Source organism: Gallinula chloropus, assembly GCF_964237585.1.
Source record: "Gallinula chloropus genome assembly, chromosome: 22".
Lineage (NCBI taxonomy): Eukaryota > Metazoa > Chordata > Aves > Gruiformes > Rallidae > Gallinula > Gallinula chloropus.
Genome location: NC_140107.1, coordinates 6,924,649 through 6,942,039, shown reverse-complemented (window position 1 = coordinate 6,942,039; position 17,391 = coordinate 6,924,649). Strand labels below are relative to the sequence as shown.

Sequence of the window (17,391 nt, the reverse complement as noted above, 5' to 3'; positions counted from 1 at the left end):
AGGATGAATTGGGGCCAAAACTAATTTCATTTCTTTTTTGGGGGGGGGAGGGGGGAAACTCCCTAAAGCTTTCAGCTGCCTTGTGAACTTTGTGAATCGGGGATGAGAAATAGCTGGGAGATCTCGGTGATTCACCGAGCGGTGCCGCGCCGCCGGCGAGATAACCGTGTCTCTGGTCGGCGGCGCTTCCCTGCGGCAAGGGAATTCGATTTGCAATCACTGGGACGGCAGGAGCGCTGCCCCCCTTTGCCCTAAATCACCTGCTTTGCTGCTGTGAAACTTGTGGATGAAATAGGGTTGAGGCTGGAGAATCGTGATCCTTGGGGATGAAAGCGGTACCTTCGCGATCACACCATGATGGATTTGAATCCCTCGGCATCCCAAGGGGAAGCCTGCTGCTTGGCTGCCCCTCTCCTGCCACCACCACCGCCTTCCCCCTCTGCAGCTCCAGTTTCAACGACAGGTCCAGATTTTGAAGTTGTTCCCCCAAAATAAAAGTCACAAAACTGAAGGGGGTGGAGGGAGGCGTCTCCAGCTGTCGCTCTAAAGCTCACTGGGAAATGCTCTTGGATATTAAGGTGCCGGGGGTGTGCCGCTGGGCTGGATGGAGCCCTCCCCACAGTGATGCCTCTACGAGCCCCAGCTTGTCCTTCCACCCCAGTCCTACAGCTTTACTGGTGTCACCGAAACTGGAGCTGCTCATCATGGCTGGACGCACGCGTCCTCGCTGTGCTGCACCTTCCCTTTCACCCCCCCCCTCCCCGCCACCCCACCTTACTTTGCCACCCCAGATCTGCGTTTGTGACATCTTAAAGGTCAGGGGAAGCACCGTTTCAGGATGTGACCGAAGCTGATCTGCTCTCTCCAGTTCATCCCTGGTACCTCACCGCTCTGGTGTGTCTGCCCCAGGGGTGATGGGTGCACAGCCTTGGCCAGGGCTCTGCCACGATGTCCCTACCTCCCTACTAAGGGATGCGAAAAGTGGCCTCAGGACCTTCCAGAATGGCCCTGAGCTGCTGAGATGCTGAAATAACCTGGTTTGGGGAGATTTTGCTTTCTCTGGGGGGAGTTTTCCAGCCCAGGTGATGCTGTCCCCCTCTGGAGGGGCCTTCTTTTCCCCTGAGTGCTTAGAAATACCCATGAGCTGTGTGTCATTCTCAAGTGCACAAGCTGCCCTTCCCCTCCAAATTTTCAGGAATCCAGGCTCTTTTCTCCCCCCCCCCTTTTTTTTTAATTACTTGCTGCTGAAACGACCTCTTGTGTTCTCCCTGACCATTAAGATGGGCGATTCTTAACCACCAAAGTCTTTTTGCTGAGGTCCCTCTCTCAGATGTGATCTTGGCCCCTTACGGCCACCTAAAAGATGCTCCATGTGTGCTTCCTTCCCAAGGTGACCCCCTCGGCCGGCAGCAAGCTGAAGCGACCCACCTTCCACTCCAGCCGAACCTCCCTGGCTGGGGACACCAGTAACAGCTCCTCACCAGTCTCTACAGGTGCCAAAACCAGTCGGGCAGGTAAGTTAGGTGTAAAGATGGAGAAATTCCTCCTACTGCTCCTTATCAGGTTGCTTTAATGGGCAGAGGAACGTAACAAATAGTGCCGGAGCCCTAAATAGTGCGGGTGATGCCACGGCCATGCCCCTGCATGGGGCAGGGGGTGCTGCAGAGGTTCAGCAGGGTGTGAGGGCTTGCTGCTGCTTCGTTAAGAGCCTGGGGATTAATTGGTCTTGATGCTGCTTCATTAAGAGCCTGGGGATTAATTGGTCTGGCTGGTGAAACCCCTGGTTCAGGGTGCTGGGTGGGTGGGTGGTTGAAGGCAGCCAAGCAGTGCTGGGGGTTTGGGCTGCTGGGCCATCTCAGGGCAAGGAATCTTCCTCCTCCTCCTCCTCCTCCTCCTCTTCCTGCTCACGGGTCTCTCTGCTCCCTTTCCAGATCCTAAAAAAACAGCCAGTCGTCCCACCAGCCGCGCCGGGAGCCGCACGGGGAGCCGGGCCAGCAGCCGCAGGGGGAGCGACGCCTCCGACTTCGACCTGCTGGAAACACAGTCGGCGTGTTCGGACACTTCGGAGAGCAGCGTGGCCGGCGGGCAGGGCGGCTCGCGCAGGGGCATGGCCAAGCCTTCCAAAATCCCAACCATGTCCAAGAAAACAACCACTGCCACCCCAAAAACTCCAGGCCCTAAGAGATAATACTGTACCCCCCCCCCCGCCCTCCTGAGAGAGAGAAAACCCAACCTGTGTCCAGTTTTTAACCCTGCTACGTACATTGGATGTATATTTATTCTACATGGGAGAAACTATATTGTTAAAAGTGTAAAAGAAAGTTGTGTTATGAAGCTGCCTTATTTGGGGTTTGGGGTTTTTTTGTTGTTGTTGTTGTTGTTGGTTTTGGGTTTTTTTTTTTTCTTTCTTTTTTTTTTTTCTTTTTGTAAGTTACTATTTTCCTGTGAATATTTATGTAGATAAAAAAAAAAAATTGCCTCTCGGTGACCCCCCTGTTCTGAGAGGGGCCTGGAAAACTGAAATGGGGGGGAGAGAAAGGAGGAAGGAAAAAAAAAAAAAAGGAAAAAAAAGAGGAAAAAAAAAAGAGGGGAAAAAAAGAGGAAAAAAAACCTAAAAAGGAAGCAAAAAAAGGTCAAGATGTGAAAGTGTAAAGAAAAAACTAACCTATAAATAGGATTTCTGCGCGGTGCAGGGTGCAAACCTGCTTTATCTTTTAGGATTGTTTCCTAAATGCATCTTTATAAACTTAACTTGCTGTCTCAGCAAGGTAAATTATATTTAAAAGCAAAGACCTGAATCCTGCAGTGTTCAAGGAACTCTCTTTTTTGTAAATCACAGATACCTCAACCAGCGAAACGTGAGGTGAGGGGACTTGGGGCTTATGTTTCCATTGTTTTTTTAAAAAAGCTCTGTGGTTTTACCTGCAGAAAGCAGAGTTTGAATAAAATTTGCACACACTACAGCGAAGCTCATGCCCATTGCTGTCTTAAAACTATCCTGTCCCCATACCTTCGTTGGTTTATTATTCCTTTGAAGAACAAACACGTGGTGAGGGGTTTGGGGAGGAGGGGGGGGGGTTCACACCGAAGCCGGCTGGAGGAGAGCACGCTGGTAAGGTTACAGGTCTGGATCACTGGGATACATCCCTTAGTGGTGGTGGGTCCTATAAATTTAAGAGGATTCTTCTGGATTGATGAGCTGAGAGAGCCACCTGAGATGTTCCTTAACAGAACCCGCTATTTATCCGCATCTCTTCTTATTATTTTTCCTATTTATTATTTAACTGGTCATTCCACTTCCAACCAGGCTGAGATTTGATGTGCCCTCTGCTCCTAGGAGAAATCTGGACTGACTTACACGCACAGTTGCTTGTCCTTGAAACGAGTCTCACCAGCACACTCGCTACAAGTCCTGTCTGGCTTTTGTACGCTACTTCTCTTTGTAATAAAAATCCCACTGCCCAAGTGACCAGGAGACGGGCCGGGGCCGGGGGGCTCACCAGAGCTCCTGTATTTATTAAAGAATTGTTCCTCTCCGGCTCGGACCGTGTTGCTGTGTGATTCTCTCAATTGGTTTAAATTGAGGCAAATCTGAAGCTCTACCAATGAATTGTTTAAAAAAATAAAAAATAATAAAGAGAAAACAGAAAAAAAAAAACAGACACATTTTTGTATTAAAATTGCTTGCGGTAATAAACAATCTTGCCTCCTACTTTATTCCCCAGTGTTAACTTTGTGAGTGTGGGAGATGGATGGAGCTGTTTATCCTTCCTGTGCGGGGAGGATGCAGCTACACGCTGCTCGGGCACAGGTTTCCTTGAAGGATGGAGTGAGGGACCACCAGCCCCGAAATTCAAAGGCTGGAGGGGGGAGTGGATGCTGGAGGGGCTGCTCGGTGGTGTGGTGCCTGCTGGAGAGGTGGGTGCCATTGGTGAGGATGTGGGATGGTGAGGGGAGCTGTTTGTGTGGTGCAATGCATGGGGGGTGGGTGCTCAGTGTGCATGGGGTGGGGTCTGCAGGGGTGGCTGAGGGTGAGTGCCCGTTGTGAGGGGTGCCCAGGGGGATGGGTGCTGCTGAAGTGGGGGCCTGCGAGGGTGGATGCTCAAGATCGGGTGCCCATGGGTATGGGTGGCCATGAGCATCCACTGCGGGGAAGCATCCCCGAGGGGGCTGGTTACCCACGGGGGGGTGGGAACCATCCCCGGAGGGGGATGCCCACGCGTTGCGGTGCCCGGAGCTGCTCCCCGGTCCCCACATCCTCTGGGCGGGGAGAGCCGCAGCGTCCCGGAGCCGGAGCCGTGGCCGGGGCGGTGCCGCTGACGGGACCTTCCCTTCCCCTCGCCCCGCCGGGGCGGGCCGGGAGCCGGGACCGTGCCCGTAGCCCGTGTGCTCGGGGCCGCATCGCATCGTGCGGGGGGGTGGGGGGTGGGGTGGGTGGGGGGCACGGCGGTGCCATGGGGCCGGGGAGCGGGGCGGCGTCGGGCCGGGGTCCCCTCGGAGCCCTGGCCCTGCTCTGGGCGGCCGCGGTGCTCTGCCAGCTGGGCAGCGGCAGCATCCTCCGCCGCCGGCTCCACGCCGCCGGGTTCCTGCAGCGGCGGCTGAGCGGCGGCGAGCGGCGGGACGTGCAGCGGGAGATCCTGGCCGTGCTGGGGCTGCCCGGCCGGCCGCGGCCCCGCGCCCCCGCCGCCTCCCGAGCCCCCGCCGCCGCCGCTCCGCTCTTCATGCTGGATCTCTACCACGCCGTTGCCGGTGAGGAGGAAGAGGAGGAGGAGGGGGAGGAGGCGGCGGTGTCGCGGCCGGTGCTCACCGGGCTCAGCACTCAGAGCCCCCCGCCCGGCAGCATCGTCAGCCGCGCCGACACCGTTGTGAGCCTCGTCAATATGGGTAAGGGGGGCAGCGGAGGGGGGGCAGGAGCGTACAGGGACACCGGGGTGCACCGGGGACACCAGAGCCTGCGAGGACACCGGGGACACCGGAGCCTTCGGGGTCACCGGGTAGCATCAGGGGGGACCGGAGCCTGTGGGGGCACCGGGACTTGCGGTCAGCAGCTGGGCGGCTTTGGCAGACGGGGCGGAGGGGAGGAACCGGAGCAGACCGGGGCGCACCGGAGCGACCGGAGCCTGCGAAGACGCGGGCATGGACGGGCAGGATGCAGGCGGCGTGGGCACAGGGATACACCAACCGACCGGGACGTACGGGCAGGACCCGGGAGGGGCGAGGGGGGTAAGGCAGCGGCATCGCCCGGGGCTGGGCACGGCTCGGAGCCCGCTGCTCTCCGGGCCGGCTGCTGAGCTACCGCCGAGCCCAGGGCAAAGCCCGTGCCTTGCCGGGTGGGACGCTCGGAGCATCCCTGGCTGGAAAAGCCTCGTGTGCACGGAGCCGAGCTGAACAACCGCGGGGAAGAGGCCGGGGACGGGCGGGCGGACTCTGCTCGCTGCTCTAAGGGGTGTTTGGGTGCCCCTGCCTGGCCCGAGCGCAAGGCTTTTAGGGCTTTTAGGGAGCACCTATGCCAAAGCTGGGCGACAAGGTGTGGGGCCGGGGGTGCCGGCAGGCACAGAGCGGTGTCCTGGCTCCTGGGCTGCAGATGTGGCCGCGTCCTGGGATGCTTCCCCAGAGCAAGGCTGGGTTTGGGTCCCTGCAAGGGGAATGTGTCTCACCATGGCAGCACTGAGGACCAGGCAGATCCTCCCCTGCACCCCTCCAGGCACCCCCCAGCATGGGGAGGAACCCAGACAGGGAGGGGACCTGCACCCCAGGGAGGTGGTGAAGGAGGGCTTGGGGGGCACCTCCCAAGTCCCCTCTGTCTGGTCTTCATCCCCTTTACCACGTGCAGATGTAAAGAGGCCACGGAGCGACCTGGGACAGACCCTGATGCTCTGGGTGGTGGTTGGGGGTCCCAGCTGGGAGTCATTGGTGCTGGTGCAGGGATGCTGGCACAGGTGTGCTGGTACCACTCCCCTTTCCAGTGCTCCTGGAGCAGCTGGGAGACTTGGGGAACACAGTCCCAGCCTTCAATTTGAATGGCTTTGATTTCTGTGGCTTCACCAGCCCCTTCATGTTAATTAAATAGATTTTTGTGGGAGAAGGCTAACTTTCATTTGCATGCATAATTTGCTACACAATTACCCTGATGGGACATGCAAATGGGGTAAGTTGCTGCTCCATTGGGCACCTGGACCTCTTTGCTCCCAGCCCCCCCTTCCTCCCCCTCTGCAGCCCTGTGTGAGCAGGACGGGAGCGCAGCTCCCAACGGCACACCTTTCTCCTGGGAAGGGGGAATGGGAAACCTCCCCAGTGTGCAAACACATCCCAGTCTGGGCAGGCAGAGCACACTCGGCTGGGGGCAGCGAGGGTCTCTCCAGGCGATGGGTGCCCACCAGGCACCCTGGGTCTTGTTTGGTGATGACAGATCCACACTCCCTGTCCTGCTTGCTGGCTCTTGGCACCAGGATAAACCACTTGGTATGAGCCTGGCCCGTGCTATTTCTGTGCACTAACTGAAGGAGTCAGGTGGGGCGTATTTTTAAGCCTGGGCTAAGGATGGGCTTTGCGATTTCTCCTTGGCCGGGGCTGAGCCACCAGCCCTGAGTCACAGGGTTTAACCACCGAGGAGCAGAGAGGTTTGTAACGGGATAGGCGAGGAGGAGGAGGAGGGGGAGGAGGAGGAGGAGGAGGAGGGGGAGGCTTGCAGTGCTACAGCCTGCCTGAGCCCCCCCCCCCCCCCAACCACCCGCTGGCACTACAACATGCACATATCCCCCCACTCTGCCCATCCAGATGGAGCAGTGGTGCAGCTCTGGACACCTCTGGATTTGCTTCCCAGGGAGTGCTGGGGAAGGAAGGAAATTTTAAGATTTGCTGGAAGAGCTGCAACAGCCCGGGCGCTGCACGGAGCTGTCACTGCAGGCTGGAGGCTCACGGCCACCTCTGTCACTTAGCCAGGGCATTGGGGTGCTGCTCTGCTCCCCACCCCACAGAGCATCACCTGCTGCTGTCTGTGCAGGCACCTTTGCCCCCAACCCAATTAACCCCCCCTGGCTGTCATCAGGGCATGGTCAGGGCTTTCCCACTCCTGACTTCATGCTGCAGCCGTTTGCATCTCTGGGCTTCCACAGCAGCCCAGGGATGCTCAGCAGCGTGGGACAAGCCCGAGCAGACGTGTTGGTGCTCCTCACACACCTGAAATTAGAGAAAACCCCTCTGCAAATACAAATCCTGTGGCACTGAGGTCTCAGATGGATGTTTGTAGGGCCAGGAGGGGTGAGCAGGGTTGAAGGCTGCCTCACTCACAGCCCCAAGCAGCCAGGCTGGGGGTGCCCAGTGCTGAGCCCCATGTCCTGCAACTCCCAGCCTTCATCTCAAGAGGATGGAGAAAGCATTTGTGAGTGAAGCCGAAGCCTTTCCCAGTGCTTGGGATAAGCCTTCAATCGCTTCCCGCTCCGGAAAACCTCCAGAACTTATTTTTCCCTGCTTGGAAGTGAAGGACAGCATCTTCCTCACATCTCCTTTCAACCTATTTTAGGATTGAGAGTACTTGATGTGGTCGAATATCCCGGCATTTCCTTTTAATTTAGTGTCTGCAATGATGATGGGGACCATCGGGAGCAGCCAGGACCAGTAATTACGACTGATGCACAGTTTATAGCAGCAGAGAAAGTTGACAGTGAGGAAAAGTGGAGCCAGAAATAGCCCAGGGAGCAGGATGAAGGGCGGGCGGGCGGCCTCATCACCCCATCTTCGGGGCTGGGAGATGGTGGGGCTCAACCCATGCCAGAGCTGGGCACCGTGTGGTCCCACAGCCGTGTGTGTGTATCTTTTGGGGGGGGGGGTGTTAATTATTTTGGGGGAGGTGTGAGGACATGGCACAGTTCGTGGTGTTTAGCTTCAGGGACAGATGCAGCAGCTCTCTGGGGTGCAGCGGTCAGTGCTGAAGGTGGGGGGGGGGTGGGGGTGAGGGGGGGCAAGGAGGGCAGGGAGCTTGGGCTGGGCTGGTTTAGTGTGTCTCATCCGCAATCCGGATAATCCGCCCACAGATAATTGAGGGTTGGCAGGGCGCTGAGTCAACCCGCCTCGAATCAATCGCAGGTTCCCAGGCAGGGCTGGGGGAGCACCCATTGCCCCATGCACTGCCCCCCCCACCCCCACCCCTTCATTTTAGGACCCACTTTTCTGCCTGGGCCAAGGGCGCTGGGTGCTTTTGGGGTGCGACGTGCACCCCACACACACCTCAGGGTTGTGGGTTTTGCTGCTGTTTCTACTTCAGCCAAAAAAACACAATATCAACCCCCACACACCCCCTCTGACCCTCCAGCCTGGGTTGGTGCCATCACCCCCTGTGGCACAGGTGAGGATGCTGTGCCCTTCATCCTGCCCCTCTAAGGGATCCCCCCCCCCCCCCCCCCCCCTCAACCTCTGCTCCCCAAAACAGGGGTGGCAAGACGGCTCCCTCCCAGTCTCACATCCCAGACACTGAGCAGCCTGTGCTGGTTCATCAGGGTGCACAGCTAATTGCAGTCGCCTGTAGCGTGTCTGGTCCCCAGACAGTGTCTCTGGGTTCCCGCCTTCGTCCCGCTCCCTCCATCACCCCACAGCACAGATTTCATCATGAGCTGTTGCTTCCGCAGGGTTTTCACCCTTCTCCAGAGCTGGAAAATCACCCCAGGGACTTTCTGTGTGTTGTTGGGTTCCCTCCTTGACTCTACCAGCAAATTCCTCCTCCCAGCACCAAGGTACATCCCAGCAATGTTGCAGCATCACGTAGCTGAAGGTGCTCATCCCAGGGAGGTCATGAAGATCCCCCAGGTTTCATCTGGTTGGGGCTCACCTGATGGTGGGGAGCAAAGGGGCAACCCATGAAATGCCCAAAACCAACTGAGGGGACACTGAGTATATCTCAGACTGTGGGACATCTCGCTGGTGGGTGTTCTTCAGGGAAGAAATGAGAGGAGAAGATTCCTCTGGGTGTGTTTTGGGGGGGGTTCAAGGATTTTCCAAGCACCTTCAGCCACGTTTTAGTGACCCAAGAACATCAACCCATCAGCGCTGGGTCAGTGGAAGACATGGAAACGTGGAAAAGGGCTGTGGTGGAGTCAGGGAGGTGAGAGGGTCACCATGTTCTCCCTAAAAGAGGGTGCCCAGGCTGGATCCATCTCCCCTCAGCATCCTCCCACCGCAAGCTGGCATCCTCCTCTCCAGAGCAGGAAACTCTCTCCGCATCCGCCCCTGCCCGCCTGGCCCTGGGCTCTTTTTATAACACGACTTGTGGTGAGCCCAGTGTGGAATGTGGAGGGAATGTGGGGCTTTTTCAGAAAGGGAAGGGAAAAGGAAAAAAGAAAAGGGAAAAGAAAAAAGAAATAAAAAAGAGGAGGGAAGGGGGAGAAAGAAAAAAAACCCCAACTCTATAAAAAAATAATCCATAGATCCATCAGTCAATCATAGGTCCATTTCAAATCCCAGTTTGGAGGGATGCACCATGGGGACAGCAGCTTTAGGGTGTATTGGGTGGGTTTACCCCCCTGGAATGGGTTAAAATTTGGGTTTCAAGCACATGGGGGGGTTGGGGGTGTGTGTTAAAAATTTATTTACCCCTTTTTGTGTGGTTTCTTTTTCCAAGTAAGCACTGGGTCAGATGTGTTATGGGGCTCTTGAGCCCGAAGCAGGATGAGCTTTAATCACTCCTTTAATTATCTTCAGTCACGGCAGCCTGGAAGGTTTCTAACGAGCGACGTGAATAATTAATATGGGAGAGAGAGTCCGCGGGGCTGCGTCAGGGCCAAGGCGGGTGCTGGGCTCTTTCTTTTAGGGACCTAATTAAAGAAAACCCAAATCATGGGATTTGGGTAGAAAAGTCGATGGTTTGGGTGAAAAGGGAGGGTTGGTTTTTACAGAGCAGTGACCTGATTCCCCCCTCCACATCCCTCATGTCCCCCCAGCCCAGCCTTGACATTGCAGGGGGCTGGGGACACCCAGGCTGGCTGGATTTTGTCCCCTGAGCATCTCATGCCAGGAAAACTTGGGGAAAAACCCAACTTCTGCTCCAGAACCCTCTGCTGCCCCTCCGAACTTGGATATTTTGGGGAGGGGGAGGACAGGTTCTCTGTGCTCCTGTGTGGACAAACCTTCCTGGCTTAATTTTGACTTTAATAATTAGTGCTAAAGGATGAGGCTGGTGGGTTGGCAGCACAATAGAGTTGGGGGGGTGGGGAAAAATGGGGGGTGGGGAGGGAGCATTTGCTCCTCTTGGAGAGGAGCAGTGGGAATTCTGCTCAGTGGGAGGGGGAGCAGGACCCAGCTCCCATCAGTGGGACTCGGTGGGGAGCTGCAGCTCTGCTCAGCCTTTTAGGGTGCTGGCACAGCCCCCACCCACCCACCCACCCACCCTGTGCTCCTCAGTTGAGCAGGACCGGGACATCTTCTCCCCGAAGCCATACTGGAAGGAGTTCAGGTTCGACCTGACCCAGGTGCCCATGGGCGAGGCGGTGACGGCCGCCGAGTTTCGCATCTACAAGGCGCGGGGTGTCACCCGCCACGCCAACGACACCCTGCACATCAGCATCTACGAGGTGGCCACAGAGCACTCCAACAGGTGATGGGGGTGGGATAGGATGGGGAAAGGGATGGGGAGGGGGTGGGATGGAGAAAGAGATGGGGAGGGGTTGGGATGGGATGGGGAAAGGGATGGAGATGGGATGGGGACAGGGATGGGAATGGGATGGGGAAAGAGATGGGGATTAGGATGGGACAGGGATGGGAATGGGATGGGATGGGATGGGGAAAGAGATGGGGATTAGGATGGGGTGGGGATGGGAATGGGATGGGATGGGATGGGGAAAGAGATGGGGATGGGATGGGATGGGATGGGATGGGATGGGATGGGATGGGATGAGGTGGGGATGGGGATAGAGGCAGAGACAAGGATAGGATTGTGATAGGATGGGATGGGAAGGGATGAGGATGAGAAGGGGAATGGGAATGGGGGCGGGGATGGAGGCAGAGATGGGGATGGGATGGGAAAAGAGAAGGGGATGGGATGGGAAGGGATAGGTGTGGGAATGGGGATAGAGGCAGAGATGGGGATGGGATGGAGGCAGAGATGGGGATGGGATGGGATGGAATGGGATGAGAGAGGAATAGGGACAGGGATAGGAATGAGGACAGGGATGGAGCAGAGATGGGGATGGGACAGGATGAAGACAGAAATAAGGATGGGATGGAGAGAGAGATGGGGATGGGGTGAGGATGGGGATGAAGATGGGGCCCCCAGTGAGTGCCAGACGTGGCACTTTCCCTTCCACACAAACACCAAGGGAAGCAGCATGGCTGTGGCCAGCTGTTCCCACGCTTTCCCACCAGGCAATGCCACACCCCGGCTCTTCTCCCAGGGCTGGGAGGATGCTTTTCCCAGGGCAGCTGTCAGGGTGCCACCATCAGGTCTGGCGCAGCCATAGGCACCGGGAGCCACCACCCTGACCATGCTGCACTGGGACCTGCATGGACACAGGCACCGAGGAGTCATTTCCACCAGTCCTTGTCATGCTGGTGCCCGCTGGGAATTCCCACTCACCTGCCTGGCCCTTCTCCCCATTTCCACAGGGAGTCTGACCTGTTCCTGCTGGATGTCCAGGACCTGCGTGCAGGCACAGAGGGCTGGCTGGTGTTTGATGTCACAGCTGCCAGCAACCACTGGCTGGTGGAGAGGAAATACAACCTGGGGCTGCGGCTCTATGTGGAGACAGACGATGGTGAGCCTGCCTAACCCACCTGGGCCACATCCCTGGGAGCTGGAGTCCTCATGCCCCTCTCAGCAACATAGAAACAGGAGGGGAATTGGCTTGTTAAAGGGCAGAGACTGGCAGGACAAGGGGGATGGAGTGAAGCTGAAGGAGGGAAGGGTTAGATGAGAGATTAGGGGATAGTTCTTGCCAGAGAGAGTGGTGAGGGGCTGGAACAGGCTGCCCAGAGAGGGGGTGGGTGCCCCATCCCTGGGGGGTGTTCAAGGCCAGGTTGGCTGGGGCCCTGGGCAACCTTGTGTAGCTCCAGGCCTGGAGGTTGGTGTCCCTGCCTGTGGAAGGGGGTTGGAGCCCTGTGACCCTTGGGGTCCCTTCCCACCCAGACCAGTCTGTGATTCTATGAACTCCACTGCTGGAGGAATCCTCACTTAGGTGCAGGAAGATTTACCCTCTTCTCAGCAAGGGGTCAAATCTGCTCCAGAGGTGCATTTGTGGGTGCACAGGGACTCCAAGACCAGGGGAGGAGAAATCACAGCCACCGATCCCCCATCCCCCCCACACCGAGCTTTCCTCTCTAGTGGCAAAGGGGAAACCCTCTCACATGGGTCCCACTTGGTTTTAATCCTCAGCCTTCTTTATGTGGCCGTGGTGAATGAGGCCACCACCAGCACAGGGCCAGGGGCCACCAGCAGAGCAGGAGCCGCAGGGTGGTCCAGCCATTCGGGATGCTGAACCCCCATCTCTCTGCTGCAAGTTCCCTGGTTGTGGGGTGGGAGGAGTGTGTGTGGGGGGGTGGGGGGTGTTTTAAGCTCCTTGCTTTAACAAACAAGCTCATTCTGAGCCCAAACCCACACGTGGTTCCCATCCCTGCAGGGCACAGCGTCGACCCCGGCTCGGCAGGGCTGCTGGGGCGCCGGGGACCCCGCTCCAAGCAGCCCTTCATGGTGACGTTCTTCCGGGCAAACCCCAGCCCCACGCGTGTCACACGGGCGGCCAAACCCCCCAGGAGGCGCCAGCCCAAAAAGACCAACGACCTCCCACACCCAAACAAGCTGCCAGGGATTTTTGGTAAGGGCTTTGCCAGGGTGGGAAACCCCACGGACACTGCTGGGCTCTGCCACGGCCACGGCTCCTTTTGGGAGCCCCAGGTTTGGCCCAGAAATGAGTTCAAGGTGTGTGTGGGGGGGGAAGCTCTGGGTTTTTAGGATGGGTGGTGGTTGTGGTTTGGGAGGTGCAGCAGGGCTGAGTGGGTGCCCTCGAGGTGATGGTGTTTCCAGGGGATGTTGAAGAGCAGCTGGGTGTTGGACTTTTTGGGCATCATTGGGGCGAAGTTGTGAAGCTGCCTTGGGAAGGTGTCACGGTCCTGGGAAGGTGTCACAGTCCTGGGAAGACACTCAGGCAGGAGGGAAGCAAGAAGCAGCATTGTCCCTAGTTGTGAAGCCACCCCAGGAGGGTGTCATGGACCGAGGAGGGTGTCACAGCCCCAGGAAGGTGTCACGGCCCTGGGATGGTGTCATGGCCCTGGGATGGTGTCACAGCCCTGGGTAAGGCTCTCAGGCAGGAGAGAAGTGAGAAGCTGCAGCTCTCCTGACCCCATTAACTTGGGAAACCCTTGACACCAGGTCCTGCATGAGCAGAGCTGGGATTTGGCCCTTCCCAGCCTGGCTCCCCGTGTCCCGGTGTCAGAGGGACACTTCTCTTCCCCTTGAGCAGCCACAGAGGCTTCTCTTTGGTTCTGGACTCACCCACCGGGTGCTCAATCCCACCCTGAGAGCTGCAGCTTTTTGGGGAGGGGGGTCCCAGCCCGGGGGTGGGTGCTGCCTGTGCCCTTCTCCCACAGATGATGTCCACGCTGCGGACGGGCGGCAGGTCTGCCGGCGCCACGAGCTCTACGTCAGCTTCCAGGACCTTGGCTGGCTGGTACGTATCTACCAGGAGATGTGAGTAAAAACAACCCCCATCGCTGGGTGTTCTGTCCCCCCACAGCCCCTCTGCAGCAGCATGAGCATTGGGGGGCAGGCAGGAGATGCTGCAACCCCGTCACAGGACCTGGGGAGGGAAATATCAACTCCACAAGCCAAACCTGACCCTGAACATCTCGTGGGTCTGTCCAAAATATCCCAATAAACCCTTGGTGCTGGCACAGGCACCCAGGGAGAAGCCAGCTGGGCTGGTTTTGTAGGTGGGGATGGGTGAGGGGGGCACAGGAAGGGTGAAGCTCAGGGTGCAACCTGTGTAAAACCCCCTTTCCCTTTGTTTTTTAGGACTGGGTGATCGCTCCACAGGGATACTCAGCCTACTACTGCGAGGGGGAGTGCGCCTTCCCCCTGGACTCCTGCATGAATGCCACCAACCACGCCATCCTGCAGTCCCTGGTCAGTGCAACCCGCCACAGCATCCCAGGGATGGGGATGCTGGGGGTCCGTGGGGAGTGGTCAGAGCCTGGCAGGTCCCAATAAGGGGCTGGACGTGGGGTTGGGCATGTCTGCAATTGAGAGTTTACATTAAGGGGTGTGGTAAAGTGGGTGCTTGCACATCTGAGTGGGTAACTACACATCTGGGTGAGTACCAGCATCTCTGGGTGGGTAACTACACATCTGGGTGAGTACCAGCATCTCTGGGTGGGTGCCTGCACCTCTGGGTGGGTGTTTGCACATCTGGATGGGTGCTTGCACATCTGGGTGAGTGCCTGCACACCTGGGTGGGTGCTTACATCTGGGTGGGTGCTCCCCAGCAGCTGGAGAGGAGGGGAGAGCATCACATTCCCGGTGCATCCTCCTCCCCAGCCACGCACAAGGCTTTGACCCGAGGTCCCTCAAAGCATCGCTGCAGCTCAGCACCCAAACATCGGGCTCAGCACATCCCTTTATGCTGCACTGCCCCAGGTTTTTTCCCAAACCCACCCTGCAGCCCCGCCAGAGCTTTAATTTCAGGAATTTCCTGCCCTGTGAGTGTTGGATTTCCCAATGGCAGAGTCACACCGGCTCCGGTGTTCCCAGTTAATTACAGGGAGCGCCCAGTGCTGCACTGAGCCTTTGAAGGTGTCGCCTGGTGGGGTTTAATTTTTGCATTAAGGAAGCTGCCAGAGGCCCCATCCGGGGCTGGGCACCATCCTGGCAGCAGCAGGAAGGGGGGGGGGATCCCTTTCCCCTTTCCCACTACACCCACCCATCACCCCTAAACCCAACGCTCTTCCCAAAACGCAGCGGTTTGGGCAGGATGTGACTCACCTGGCGCCCGGATCTGGCCATTCTGGGAAGCATCAGGGCTGGGGAAGCTGGGCCAGCTCCAGCCAGTGCTGCAAATAGCAGGGTTGGACAGTAAAAACACCGGACTTCCGAGCTGGGAGAGCTCGGCTGCCCCTGCCATAAATCAGTCACACATGTTGGGTACAGGCTGCGGGCGCCCAGCCGCCTCTGAACCTCCCTGGGCCAGCGAATTCCTGGGGTGATGTGTGTCCTGAGCAGGGGGTGAACAAGCCTGAGGAGCATCGGGGGTCAGAAAGGTGCTGGGTCCTTTAAATTATACCACCGAGCCTTGAAATGGGGCTTGGAGGAGTGGGGGGACAAACAGCATCCAGCACCCCCCACCCACACCAACGCAAAAGCTGTGCCCGTGGGTTTGGTTTTCAGTCTTTTGCCTATTGAGGATGGGAGAAGGGACCAGGAATCCCAAATTAATGAAGGGGCTGCCCAGAGCCCTGAGCCCTGATCCAATGTAAACTGGAGGGAGCACAGCCCAGGGTTTAGAATAAATATTTTTGCAAAAAAAAAAGCTGGAAATAATCTCCCCATTCAGCCAGGGTTTGTGCAGGGAAGAGCTGGTCTGATGGGTTTAACTCTGCCTGGAGCCGCGTTCGCCAGGCGTTCACCGGTTCCATCCGTCCTGTCCAAGGGCAGAGACTGGCAGGACAAGGGGGATGGAGTGAAGCTGAAGGAGGGAAGGGGGAGATGAGATATTAGGGGGAAGTTCTTTCCAGAGAGAGTGGTGAGGGGCTGGAACAGGCTGCCCAGAGAGCGGGTGGGTGCCCCATCCCCGGGGGTGTTCAAGACCAGGTTGGATGGAGCCCTGGGCAACCTTGTGTAGCTCCAGGCCTGGAGGTTGGTGTCCCTGCCTGTGGCAGGGGGTTGGAGCTCTGGGACCCTTGGGGTCCCTCCCAACCCAGACCGTTCTATGGTCTCCCAGGTGCACCTGATGAAGCCCGAGGCCGTGCCCAAGGCGTGCTGTGCCCCCACCAAGCTCAGCGCCACCTCCGTCCTCTACTACGACAGCAACAACAACGTCATCCTCAAGAAGCATCGCAACATGGTGGTGAAATCCTGTGGCTGCCACTGACAGCCAGATCCCTTCCACCAAACACCCCACCCCCTTCCCACCTGGGAAACACGATGCTCGGTGAGGGATCTGTGTGGGTGGAAGAGGAGTTTCAGGGGCTGCACGGTGGCAAAGCCCATTAATACCAACAAAGAAGAAACCAAATCCCAAATCCCACCCCCCTTCCTAGAAGTGGATGTAAATAATACAAAACTTTTATTCTCTTGCTATACCTAACAAGACAAATACGTACATATATATACATATATATATATATATATATAGGAAAGAGAGGATTTGTGGCTGGGTATGTGTCTGTTTGGCTCGTGGCTGACGTGCTTTCCCCATCTCCCACTCTTTGCTGAGGGCTGAAGGATAACCAGGATGAGGGAGGCAGCATCCGAGTTGCTCTGGGGTCGAGCTGTTTCTAGCCCCTAACACTCTCACCTCTACCCAGCGCTTTTAATTCCCTTAATGAAAACACCATCAGCCAACTAAGTAGCTGGCTGACTAACCTGCTCCTGTTTACTTAAAGTTCACAAAACTCAGCCAGCTGGGAAAGAAAAACCCCAACCCCACCAACCCCTAATAATATATCTGACAGGGTTATAAAATAAACACCTAGTTTGGAAGTGAAGCCGTAGTTTCTCTTGCTGTTTGTTTTCTAAGCAGAGTCATGGCACAGCAGAGCTCTGTTCAGTGGCTGGGATTTCGCAATGAGAAAAAAAAAATGACCCAGGTTGGGCTAAAATTGTACTGATTTGCTTGAAAAAGAAGCGTTGTGATGGGAGGTTGAGGTCAGGTCGGGTCTCCCCAGCTCACTGGTGGATGTGTCCCGTGGGCTCATGATGTGGTTGTGGCTGCTTCAGCCCCCAAGCACCTTCCTTGTGTTATTTGCATAGTTTGCTTATTTATTTGTTCCCTTTTTAATAGGAAGGGGCCTGGGCTGGTTCACAGCTCAGGCAGCTTGTGTCACTGAGCAAACAGTGATCCCAGCTTAGCCAAGTCCAAAGGGGAAAAGCCCAATAAACCCACCCAAACAGGAACTATCCGCTCCCTGACAGTGCTGGGCTTCACCTGGAGTGTTGTGTCCAGTTCTGGGTTCCCTGGTATAAAAGAGACAGGGATCTCCTGGAGAGAGTCCAGAGGAGGGACACTAAGATGATGAAGGGCCTGGAGCATCATCCCTGTGAGGAAAGGCTGAGTGACCTGGGGCTGTTCAGCCTGGAGAAAAGAAGCCTGAGAGGGGATCTGATCAATGGTTATCAATATCTGAAGGGTGGGACACAGGGGGACATGGGCAGTGTCTGTGGGGACAGGACAAGGGGCGATGGCTGCAAGTTGGAGC

At 57.0% G+C, this 17,391-nt stretch overlaps 2 protein-coding genes across 2 annotated transcripts in view; both read left to right on the top strand.

The window, feature by feature from the left end:
• Positions 1-3,041, top strand: part of MACF1 (microtubule actin crosslinking factor 1) — a gene marked incomplete at its 5' end in the record, with an annotated part of 115,078 nt that extends 112,037 nt beyond the window's left edge. The window contains 2 exons of the mRNA XM_084274435.1: positions 1,391-1,514; positions 1,932-3,041. Coding sequence (XP_084130561.1) covers positions 1,391-1,514; positions 1,932-2,188 — 381 coding nt within the window. The 3' untranslated portion in view covers positions 2,189-3,041. The remainder of the gene's footprint in view (positions 1-1,390; positions 1,515-1,931) is intronic.
• A 1,413-nt stretch (positions 3,042-4,454) lies between these two features.
• Positions 4,455-16,593, top strand: LOC311200089 (bone morphogenetic protein 8B-like; the record flags this gene model as incomplete). Its single annotated transcript, XM_084274257.1, has 7 exons — positions 4,455-4,884; positions 10,393-10,585; positions 11,593-11,741; positions 12,603-12,797; positions 13,570-13,649; positions 13,994-14,104; positions 15,915-16,593. 7 exons carry the CDS (start codon positions 4,455-4,457, stop codon positions 16,062-16,064), a joined length of 1,308 nt encoding a protein of 435 aa, XP_084130383.1. The 3' UTR covers positions 16,065-16,593.
• Positions 16,594-17,391: the final 798 nt, after the last annotated feature.